At 40.7% G+C, this 12,466-nt stretch overlaps 1 protein-coding gene and 1 pseudogene across 2 annotated transcripts in view; one reads left to right on the top strand and one right to left on the bottom strand.

Annotated features, from left to right (window-relative positions):
- Window positions 1-12,466, bottom strand: part of LOC138828483 (testis expressed protein 56-like) — a 32,660-nt gene that overhangs the window by 13,874 nt on the left and 6,320 nt on the right. Inside the window, exons 2-3 of one of the 2 annotated variants that reach the window (XM_070024671.1) lie at window positions 5,733-5,925; window positions 170-402 (exon numbers count right to left, since the gene is read on the bottom strand). In XM_070024671.1, coding sequence (XP_069880772.1) covers window positions 170-402; window positions 5,733-5,925 — 426 coding nt within the window. The remainder of the gene's footprint in view (window positions 1-169; window positions 403-5,732; window positions 5,926-12,466) is intronic. The other variant, XM_070024672.1, reaches the window with a different exon arrangement.
- On the top strand, window positions 7,162-8,031 carry LOC138827882 (protein tyrosine phosphatase type IVA 1 pseudogene; annotated as a pseudogene).

The following is a 12,466-nucleotide window of genomic DNA, read 5'->3' as shown; positions in this document are numbered from 1 at the left end:
TAATTCTAGCTATCTGGGAAGCTGAGATCTAAGGATTGAACTTTGAAGCCAGTCCATACAGAAAAGTCTATCAGATTCTTCACCCCAGTTAACCAGCAAAAAGCTGGAAGTGGAGATGCGGCCTATGTGGCAGAGCATCAGCTTTGAGTGAAAAAGCTAAGGACAGCACCTAGTTTTAGATCTTTTGTCATGAATTGTTGCTGCCAGGAACAGTTGAACATTGTGCCTGGGATTCTGCTGTAGAAGGCAGACACTGCTCTGCAAGCTGAAGTTAAATTTTCATACACCAAGATAGCGCTTTGTCGTCCACAAGGAGTGACGGTCCGAATTGGGCCAAACATCGACAGCTTTCGGACCACGGACCTCAGATCCTCAATAGGTTGCATGTTCTTTTTCAACCATCTGGCAAAGGAGGAAATGGAAGAAGTAAACAGTTAGAAACCAAATATGGATCTTAGGGTTTTTTTTTTTTTAATTTTCATTTACAGTAGTGGTTTAAGATACAAAATTTTAGTAAGGAAGTCAATAAAACATGTCCAAGACTTTTTCTATACCGAAAACTATAAGATACTGTTTTAAAGAAATGAAAGAACTAAACATATGGACAGATACAGATTGGAAGACTCAATTGCTATGAGCATTCTATTCTATTGATCTACACATTCAACTCAATTGCAACCAAACTAGTTGTAGGCTGTTGGGACACAAAGGTTGTAAGACTCTGGGGATGGGGCCATAATTCAAATATATAATTCAAATACATTTGCCTCTTGGGTTTAATCACTAGTACTTTAAAAAAAATACCATGAAATAATGCAAGGCAAACCACAGTCTACCACTTCCATAGCAAAGAATTTCCATTGAGAATGTATAAAGGATTCTTATAATTCAGTAACAATGCATAAATTAAGCAGTCATTTCATGACAGAAGATACTCAGATGTCTAGTAGGAATATGAAATGGTTCTTACAGTTACGGGGATGTGCAATTTCCCTTCCATTTGATTTGGCAGGAAGGGGAAGTCTTGGCAACCATTCACCAAAGATCTACCTCTACATTCCATGATATGAGAGAAAACATGTGATTCATATCATTCTGAGTCTGGCTTATTTTATTTCACGTGATCTTTAGTTCTGTCCACTGTCCTGTGAACACCCTGATTTTGTTTTTTATGACTGAATAGAATTCCAATGTACAGGACTGGGAAGGTGGCTCAGTGGTAGAGCGCTTGCCTTGCATGCCTGAGGCCCTGGGTTCGATTCCTCAGCACCACATAAGCAAAAAGAAAAAAAAAGCCGGAAGTGGCACTGTGGCTCAAGTTGTAGAGTGCTAGCCTTGAGCTGAAGAGCTGAGGGACAGAGCCCAGGCCCAGAGTTCAGGCCCCACAACCGGACCCAAAAAAAAAAAGAATTCCAATGTACATAATATCTATTCATCTGTTGTGGGCATCTAGGTTAATTTCCTTGTTTGGCTAATTATGAATGGTGCTTCAATGCACATGGTGTGCAGGTGGCGCTGTGGTGGCTACAGCGACTCTTGTTACTGCCTCTCTTGATTGTATCCAAAGATATATTGAGCCAGGTGCCAGCGGCTCACGCTTGTAATCCTAATTACTCAGGAGGCTGAAAGCTGAGGATTGCAGTTCAAAGCCAGCCCAGGCAGGAAAGTCTATGAGACTCTTATCTCCAATAAACCACTAGAAAACTGGAAGTGGTGCTATTGCTCAAGCGGTAGAGTGCTTGTCTTGAGCTGAAGAGTACAGCTCCCAGGCCCAGAGTTCAAGCCCCATGACTGACAAAAAAAAAAAAAAGATACATTGAAAGTAACTGATGTTCAGAGTCACAATGATGAGGTTACCTGTGACCTGCTTGTTTTGCAAAATGCATACCTGTGGTTAAGCAACGTAGGACCACGCAACGTAGGACCACAAATGTAAACAATGCTCCAACACATGGCAAGAAAAATTTAAGGAACTGGCTCTTGCAATTATTGGCACAGATGAGTTGGATGTTTGTAATACCAGTAAGCAGACTAGAAATCTCAGCAGGATTGGTCCAAAGGCAGACTGGAGGATAAATCCCTTATTCTTTCAGGAGCCTCAGTCTTTTTCTGTTGAGGCCTTCCAGAGATGGAATGTGACCCACCAAATTATAGAAGACCATCTTCTTCACCTAAACACTACTGATTAATATGAAAATCTCGTCTAAAACATTCCTTTACAGCAGCATCCAGTGTGCGAACAAATCAGGTACCCAGCCAATTTGGTGTATAAAGTTAACTTTCATGTAAGCTGAGTGCAGGAGAGTTCATCTATCATCCCAGTTACTTCAGAGACTGAGTTAGGAGGGTTATTTGAAACCAGGAGTTACATAACCCAGCCTGTTTACATAGCCAGACATATTTTTTAGTGTATGAATTACATATGGAACAACAAAAGACCTAGAACAGCCAAAGCAATTCTAGGCAAAAATAATAATAATAATATTGTGGGTGGTATCACAATACCAGACCTCAAACTCTATTACAGAGCCATAATAACAAAAACAGCTTGATAGTGGCACAAAAAATAGAATCAAAGATTAATGGAATAGATTTTAGAAGACGCAGAAATAAAACCATAACTTTCGGTTATCTGCTATTTGATAAGGGAGCTAAAGACATACAATGGGGGCGGGTAAGATAGCTTCTTCAACAATTGGTGGAAAAACTGAGCAGCCATATGCAAAGAACTAAAAGTGGATTGCTGTTTGTCACCATGCACTAATATCAGTTCAACGTGAATTAAAGACCTCAACATCAGACCTGAAACTTTTAAACTACTGCAAGAGAGAGTAGGATAAACATTAGAACGTACAGGTATAGGTAGAAACTTCTTGAATAGAGTCCCAGAGGCACAATAGATAGGAGAGAAATTTGACAAGTGGGACTATATTAAAATAAAAAGTTTCTGCACAGCCAAGAACATAGTTACTAAACTAAAAATACAGCCAACTAATTGGGAAAAGATCTTTACCAGCAATACATCAAAGGCCTAATGTCCAATATGTACAAGAAGCTCAAGAAACTAACCCCTCCCAAGCCTAATAAACCAATCACTAAATGGGCAAGGGAGCTAAGGAGAGACTTCTCCCAAGAAGAGGTAATAACGACAAAGAAAAACACAGCCATAAAGAAATACAAATCAAAACAACTCTGAGATTTCATCTCATCCCAGTAAGATTGGCCAGCATTGTGAATTCGAACAACAAATGTTGGCGGGGATGTGGGGATAAAGGAACCCTGCACTGTTGTAAACTAGTACAACCACTCTGGACAGCAGTCTGGAGGTTCCTCAAAAAATTAAACACAGGGGCTGGGAATGTGGCTTCGTGGTAGAGTGTTTGCTTAAGCATGCATGAAGCTTTGGGTTCAATTCCTCAGTACCACATAAACAGAAAAAGTCAGAAGTGGTGCTGTTGCTCAAGTGGTAGAGTGCTAGCCTTGACCAAAAGCAGCTCAGGGATAGTGCCCAGGCCCTGAGTTCAAGCCCCAGAACTGGCAAAGAGAGAAAAGAGAGGGGGGAGGAAGGAGGAGAGGGGAAGAGAGAGAAACATAGACCTTCCCTATGACCCAGCCACACCATTCTTAGGAATCTACCCTGAACACATGAACAGGATATGATAAGGACACCTGCATATCCATATTCATTGCCACACTATTCACAATCACCAAAATAAGGTAACAGCCCAGATGCCCTACAATAGATTAGTAGATCCAAAAAAATGTGGTACCTATACACAATTGAATTTTACATAGCAGAAAGAATACAATAATGTCATTTGCAGGAAATGGATGGAACTAGAACACATCATGTTAAGTGAGATAAGCCAAGCTCAGAGTAACAAATGGCTCATATTCTCTCTGATATGCAAAGTTAGATCTAAAATGCACCAGGATTCTAGATACTCACACACAGTGATACTAGAAGAGGATAGATATTCTTAGGAGAGAAACACAAAGGTACAATGCCTAAATTTTTTGCCTATTCATATTTATATAAAATAATATAAATACTGTAATGAACTCCAAGATATGGAAACAAAAGTTTGTTGTTTTTTTTTTTACTTTTTGATGATTCTGTCTTCTTTACCTTATATAGGGTGTATATGCACATGTATATCTTTGGGAGGGTGGAGGGAAGGCACAGAACTTGAGGGATAAAGGGTAGAAAAAGTACAGCAGTGGAGCTCACTAGACACTGATGAAAGTGAACTATCCAAGTCGGGTGGAGATGGGAAGGAAGGACTAAAAGAGAATGAGGGAACAGAGGACACTGAGTGAAAGGACATATACTCATTACCTGACTCGTGTAATTGTAATCCCTCTGTACATCGCCTCTATAATAACATTAAATTTATTTTAAAATAAAAATATTAAAATATTTTTCACATTTTAAAATGAATGAATAAATAAGTAACCAGCATGTCAAATGTTTACCAATGAGTTTTACTCCCGCCTACATATGAGCTCAGGGACTTTGATGCAATGTCAGCATTGGTGAGTCAGCAGGCAAGGACTTGGACATGTTCAGGCATGGCTCTAGTGCTTGCTGTCCTGAAGGGAGATAGCTGCAACTCCTCAGTGCCATCTCCTTATCATCCCACAAGGATGAGTTGGCTTCACCTAGAGCTCATACAGCTCTGAAGGCCTGTGGGTCTTACCTCAGTTGGAGGAAGAGGTAACAAATGGGAGAAGAAAAAGACACAGAAGTCTTTTGATTGAACTCAGGTCCTCACACTCTGACTTAGCTTTGTGGCTCAAGGCTGGTGCTCTGCCACTTAAGGTATACCTCTATTTCCATCTTTTTGCTGGTTAGAGATAAGAGTCTTTTGGATTTATATACCTCAGCTGGCTTTGCACTGTGCTCCTCAGATCTCATCCTCCTGAATGGTGGGATTACAGACATGAGACACCAGCTACTGGATTATTCTTCCATCTTTCCTTCCTTCTTTCCTCCTTTCTTCCTCCTTCCCTTCTTTCCTTCCTTTTTGCCAGTACTTGGGCTTGAACTAAGGTCCTTGCACTTGCTCTATTTGCACTTTACCACTTGAACCATTCCCCCAGTCCAGATTTTTACTAGTTAATTAGTGATAAAGTCTGGAAGAGTTTTTTTTGCCAGTTCTGAGGCTTGAACCCTGGTCCTGAGCACTGTACTTGAATTCCTTTTTGCTGAAGGCTAGCACTCTTCCACTTGAGCCACAGGGCCACTTCCAGCTTTTTCTGTGATTTAATTAGAGTCTCAAAGACTCCCACCCAGGCTGGCTTTAAAATGCAATCCTCAGATCTCAGCCTCCTGAGTAGCTAGGATGACAAGAGTGAGCCACCAATGCCTTGCTTAAAACTTGATTTCTTTTATTAAAAAAAAAAAAGTGACATCCTAGCCATGCTCATGCCTGTCATCCTAGCTGCTCAGGAGGCTGAGGTGTAAGGATCACTGTTTGAAGCCAGCTGGGCAGATACATCCAAAGGACTCAACTCCAATTAATCTGCAAAAGCTGGAAGTGAAAAAGTGACTCATGATGGAATGCCATCCTTAAGCAAAAAAAAGCCAAGCAAGAGCCCAAAAGAAGGAAGGAGAGAGGAACAGAGCGAGAGGGAGGGAGGGAGGAAGGGAGAGAGAGAGAGGGAAGGAAGGAGAGAGAGATTCTCTATTTCTGAATGTGTCTCTGTAAGACAAAAATTAGACAACCTACCTGACAATTATGGTGCACATTGGAGGCTCCTTTACGTTTTTCTTCCACAAATTGCATCTCTTCCACCCTTCAACATTGGTGAGTCTCCTCTTCTTCCACAAGGGCATCTTGCTTGGCTTTGGGGACAGACAAATCTCTGCTGGCAATTGTCTTGCTAAGATCTTTTCTATGCCAGATAATTCTGATTCATCATCTGATAACAGGACAAACAAAAATGTATCATTCCTTTCCGTCTTTGCAAAGCAAGAGTTCTTTGGCATCGACATGCTTTTGTATACAGGGGTGGGAGCACATAAGCTGGGGGCAGAAGCCAAGGACTTGAGCATGCTAGGCAAGAGTTCTGCTAAGACATACTACAGCCCTCTGCCTTTCTTTTTTTTGTTGTTGTTGTTGTTGTCAATACCAGCCTTGAACTCAGGGCCTTGCACTCTTACTTGGCTTTTTTTACTCAAAGCTGGAACTCTTGGTCCACTTAAGGCATTTTGCTGGTTAATTGGAGATAACAGTTCCTCCTCAGATTTATCTACATGGGCAGATAAAGCTTTACCCTAGCCAGAATTCCAAAGCACAGGCTCAGGACTTAAAGGAATCATTTCTTCCCTGTAGTGCAATACATCTTGACTGCATCTGCCCTCTTTAAATTGGTTTGAACCAAAGCAAAGTCTTACTGAACCCAAATACCTCTGAAACAAGACACATGGAAGTTTCTGTGGCAGAAACTACCAGCTGCTAAAAGTATATCATTGTCAGTCAGCATTTGTATTATGCTAAAGGAACAAAATCAAAAGCAACATATAACTGGAATATCACTATAAAAGCAAAAACCAGGCGCACACGCATTGGCTCCTGGGCTGTGGCCTGCTGGGCGGCTCTCTGCGGGGCAGCTCACGGCATGGTAGTCTGGTGCCTCCCTGATGCCAGCCTCACCATGGCTGCTGCTGCCCTGCAACGACCATCGCCACCCCCTGCCTTGCAGCAGCCGCCACCTCAGTTCTGTGGTGCTCTTGGTGACATTTATGGAGTTTCTGAGGGGCAGTGGAGATTACTGTTAGACACAGCACGACCTCTGTGCAGACAAGTGAACTGTAGAAATCCATTACTACTCCACCAAGAAGCCCCGTAAGAGTGGTTAACCTGGACACAGAAGTGTTGGATTGCAATCTGCAGAGCATTTTCCAAGAGTTCTGACCTGGATGGGGTAAACCTCAATGCACTTGCTTTCTATTGCCTCAGTATGACTGGATTGAAGAGTTGCTACTTCCCATTAGGAGGTTCATTTCGTTTATGATTACTCCCAATTTCAAAGAACACTGAGAATTTTAAGTGGAGTATATTGAAGTAGACTTCAGTATCTTTGCATCATTCCTGTATTCGATTTTTTAAAGTCTTTCATAACCCTATTGAGTGTTTTAAGTAAGTTAACATAGCTGGAATGAATCACCCTGCTCCTGTGGAAGTCACGTACATGAACATGAGATTCCTTATTACATACAATCCAACCAATGCAGCCTTAAACAAGTTTATTGAGGAACTTAAGAAGTATGGAGTTACCACAATTGTAAGAGTATGTGAAGCAACATATGACACTACTGTGGTGGAGAAGGAAGGCATCCACATTCTCGATTGGCCTTTTGATGATGGTGCACCACTCTAACCAGATTGTTGATGACTGGTTAAGTCTTGTAAAAATAAAGTTTCATGAAGAAACTGGTTGCTGTATTACTGTGCATTGTGTTGCAGGCCTTGGAAGAGCTCCAGTGCTTGGTGCCCTGGCACTAATCGAAGGTGGAATGAAATAGGAAGATGCAGTACAGTTCATAAGACAAAAGCAGCATGGAGCCTTTAACAGCAAGCAGCTTCTGTATTTGGAAAAGTACCACCTAAAATGTGGCTATGCTTTAAAGATGTTAAGGGTCACAGAAACAACTGTTGCATTCAATAAAACTGAGTGCCTGGTGCCATTACCTCAGAAGTGGATTTTGAGGTGGAACCTAATTTGTCATAACAATATTGGTTTGGTGAATGAGTCTAGTGAAACTTCCATAGGAATATTGAAAAGCAGTTTCTCAGGCTGCAAGCTTGACACAATTGCTGTTTGGGTTTTGATTGACCTATTTGGACACTTCGCAAAACACACTCACACAAATACACACAAAATTCTTGTTGTTCAGCATTTAAAATGTGCTTATCACTAAATTGGCCTTTCCTAAAATCATTGAGTTACATTTTTAAATATATTCCCATGCAAGAATCTTTATCAATATATAAGAAATTTAGAAAGATTAGGTGCAAAAATATCCACCACAATATTTGTGTATTTTTAATACCATTCAGGACCAAAATTCCAGAAACTCTAGACCTATATGGTTTATTCCTTCAGTCATTTCAAACATTGTAGGGCTTCTGGCTATTTGCCTGTTCATTTTACGTTTACATATTCCGTATTCATACATCAGGTTTGTGTAACCATTGATATTTTTTTTACCAAGTCTTAAGGTGATTATTTAAAGTCTTTCTATATGTCTTTATGCTGTTATGGGAAACCTCCATTTTGAAAGTCTTCATTGTTACAGAAGCATATGTCTCTACTAATGTCTCCAGACAGAAAACCCTTACAGTTAATTTAATGTTGGCACTCTGAGGTGCAGCTTCACAGGGAGGGCCTGAAAGAATGGGAGGGAGCTATTGATTATTTTTAGTAAAATTTTGCCTTTGTCTTATGCAGGACATGTAGAATATGCTGTTTAGTAAATATTTTTAAAGTATACATGCTTTGTTTTAGCAAACATTCTTAATCATAAAATTTCTGATATTGTATTTTTTTCCATACTTACAAGTTGTTTACCACCTTATTTTTGTTTGAATTGTGATTTTTCCCCCTTTCTCTTCCCAGCCTCTCTTGCAAAAAAAGGGGGGAGGCAGTTTCTGCTATTGAAATTGAGCAGATATCTAATATTTTATAAGCCTTTTGAGCTGTGTAACTTAATATTTGGATACTTGATGATTTGTCCTATTATGTAATTGATAAAATGGTGATGTGTATTAATGTTAGTTCAACCATATATTTATACTATCTGGGAAGATGTGGTTATAGTTCTGTGGGAGAAACAATTTGTCAGTGTTCACCAGCTTGTAAAAACTTAGTGCGAGACCTTAAACACCTAAATAAATAATTAAATGCAAAAAAAAGCAAAAGCCACTTCTCTAACTTCACGTAAACATATTTCACTTTAAAGTTAACTTTAAAGTTGTGTTTTCATGGCAAAACTGACATGAGAAGATTTTCATTGGTATAAGTAAAATTAAACAGTTCTGAGAAATGTATATATAAAATGAAAGTATTTTCTCCTGAATTCTTTTTTTTTTTGGGGGGGGGGGTCCAGTCATGGGGCCTGAACTCTGGGCCTGGGCGCTTTCCATCAGCTCTTCAGCTCAAGGCTAGCACTCTACCACTTGAGCCACGGCACCACTTCCAGCTTTTTTTCTTTTTGCTTATGTGGTGCTGAGGAATGGAACCCAGGGCCTCATGCATGCAAGGCAAGCGCTCTACCACTGAGCCACCTTCCCAGCCTGAATTTTTTTATTCTCCTGAATTTTCTTTGAATTCACATACAAATTTATATGTGTGTCATTGGACATAAATGGAATCCTGTTGTGTTTTTTTTTCTTTTGTGACTTATTTATTAAAACTTTACACTAGTAGTCTTGTAGATATTTGAATGTCAACCTTCATTATGGTTTGGATCTTGAATATTCTTCAGAGGCCCATGTGCTTAAAGGTTTGGATGCTATCGTGTAGCATTTTGAGAGATGGGGCCTTTAGGAAGAAACACAACAAATCAAATAAAGGCTGGATAAATGGGATTGTATTAAACTGCAGAATTTCTAGCAAAATAACTAGAAAGGAAATAAGGAATGGCCAATAGACACAAGAAGAAATGCTCAACATCCCTGGCTATAAGAGAAATGCAAATAAAAGTAACATTGAGATTCCACCTTACCCCAGTTAGAATGGCCATTATCAAGAAATCTAATATCAGATGCTGGTGGGGATGCAGCCAAAAGGGAATGCTACTACACTATTGGTGGGAGTTTAAACTTGTTCAACCACTCTGGAAAGTAGTATGGAGATTCCTCAAAACACTAAACATAGAGCTCCCCTATGACCCAGCAATCCCACTCCTGGGCATTTACCCAAACGACCACAAACAAGGCCATACTAAAGCTACCAGCACAACCATGTTCATTGCAGCATTATTTACCATAGCTAAGATAGGGAACCAACCCACATTCCCCTCGGTAGATGAATGGATCAAGAAAATGTGGTACACACATACACCACACACACACACACACACACACACACACACACACACACACACACACACACAAAATGGAGTTCTATTCTTCCATCAAAAAGAATGACATTGCCCCATTTCTAAAGATATGGAAAAATCTTGAAAAAAATTACATTAAGCGAAGCAAGCCAGGCCCAAAGAAATGTAGGTTGCATGGTTTCCCTCATTTATAATAACTAGACTATGTCTATGGTATTCTTAGCAAGGGATCACATTAGCCCAATTGCTAAGTGCATAGGACCGTTTATAATAAAGCATATCAAAATGAACTCCAAGGGGGCTGGGAAGGTGGCTCAGTGGTAGAGTGCTTGCCTTGCACGTATGAGACCCCCCACCCCCTAAAAAGAACTCCAAGAACTGAAGACAAGAGGTTCATTTTTTGTTGTTTTTTGTCGGTTGTGGAGTCTGACCTCTGGGTCTGGGCGCTGTCCCTCAGCTCTTCAACTCAAGGCCGGTGCTCTACCACTTGAGCCACAGCGCCACTTCTGGCTTTTTCTGCTTATGCGGTGCTGAGGAATCTAACCCAGGGCCTTATGCATGCAAGGCAAGCACTACCACTGAGCCACCTTCTCAGCCCAATAAGAGGTTCTTATTATGTCCTATATGCAGTTATTTCTATTTGTTTTGTTTTAGTTTTCTGTACCCGTTGTCTTATAATTAAGTTTTTCTGATTTGTAGAAAGGAAAGGGAATCACAGAAATAGCAGGACAAAGAGTGAACTAATGCAACAATGATACCCACAAGACACTATACTGGAAATGAACTTTATAACTTTGAGGAGGGAGAGGAGTGAAGGAGGTGGGAGAGGAAAGGGATAGTGGGAGAACAACAAAGGAGAGGGTAACTGCTCTACAAGAAATGTACTCAGGGGCTGGGAAGGTGGCTCAGTGGTAGAGCGCTTGCCTTGCATGCATGAGGCCCTGGGTTCCATATCTCAGCACCACATAAGCAAAAGGAAAAAAAGCTGGAAGTGGCGCTGTGTCTCAAGTGGTAGAGCGCTAGCCTTGAGCTGAAGAGCTGAGGGACAGCGCCCAGGCCCAGAGTTCAGGCCCCACGACCGGACCCAAAAAAGAAATGTACTCATTACCTTACTCATGTAACTATAACCCCTCTGTACAGAATCTTTACTATGTATGTGTGTGTGTGTGTGTGTGTGTGTGTGTGTGTGTGTGTGTGTGTGTGTGTATATACATATATATATTTAAAGAAATGTACTCATTACCTTACCTATATAACTGTAACCCCCTGCAGCATGAATATATCTATTTGTTTGATCATTCGGCTATTGAATGACATTGGGCTGTTCACATACATCCACACACATCCCTGTTAATGCACTTGTGCGCATAGGTGTATTCATCAATATTTGATAGCAAATGGGAAACTGCTAGTCTGAGGGACATGAATATGTAACAAGATGAAAGTATGAATTTTTCTGGTGTCACAATTTTGTCCTAAGAAAGTCAGAGAAAAAAATCCAGCAGGTGTCAGATACCTATTAGTACACAAAACACTAATCTATATATTACAAAAATAAAACCCTAGTCGGGTGCTAGCTGTAATCCTAGCTACTCAGGAAGCTGAGGTCCAGAGGATCATGGTTTTAAGCCAACTTCAATAGTAAAGTTCCTGAGATTCCATCTCCAAAAATAACCAGCAAGAAGCCTTGAGGTATGTGGTTTAAGCAGAAGAGCCATGAGCAAACAAGCTGAGCAAAGTTGATTGGGACTGGCAAAAAATAAAAAGAAGAACAAGAAAAGAAAAGAAAAAAAGAAAAAGAAAGGTAAAAGAAGAAGGAACCCCTGGAAAGCCCCTATTTCTAAATATGATCATAATGTGGCATGCTGGGGGTTCTTCGGTTCTTAACATAAGGAAGCATGCAGCTATGAGTGCTTGGGACTGTGGCTACCTGTGGCCACAGAAGAAACAGGGCAATGTGGGAAGCCATTATATTTGCATCAATCAGTGAGGGTACATAGAACAGGGGCCTATAATTTTACATACTAAACCCCATGGGAAGTAGGCTTTCATTTGTGTGTGTGTGTGTGTGTGTGTGTGTGTGTGTGTGTGTGTGTGTGTGTGTGTGTGTGTGTGTGTGTGTGTTGAGAAGTACTAGGGCTTCAACTCAGGGTCTGGACTCTGTCCTTAGCTTTTCCTCTCAAGGCTGTGCCCTATTACTTGATTCACAGTTCCTCTGCTGGCTTTTTGCTGGTTTATTCAGAGTTTTACAGTTTCTGGGCTTGGTTCAAACTGGTTCTAGCTACTCAGCTTCCTGAGTAGCTAGAATTACAGGTGAGAGCTACTGGCGCCTGACAAGTAGTTGGTTCTGAGCCATCTTGAATAGGCTCTCAAGAAGAATTCTGTCAAAGTATGAGG

This window comes from Dipodomys merriami, unplaced genomic scaffold, assembly GCF_024711535.1.
Source record: "Dipodomys merriami isolate MVZ:Mamm:240054 unplaced genomic scaffold, mDipMer1.0.p SCAF_16, whole genome shotgun sequence".
Lineage (NCBI taxonomy): Eukaryota > Metazoa > Chordata > Mammalia > Rodentia > Heteromyidae > Dipodomys > Dipodomys merriami.
This window is presented reverse-complemented; position numbering and strand designations above follow the sequence as displayed.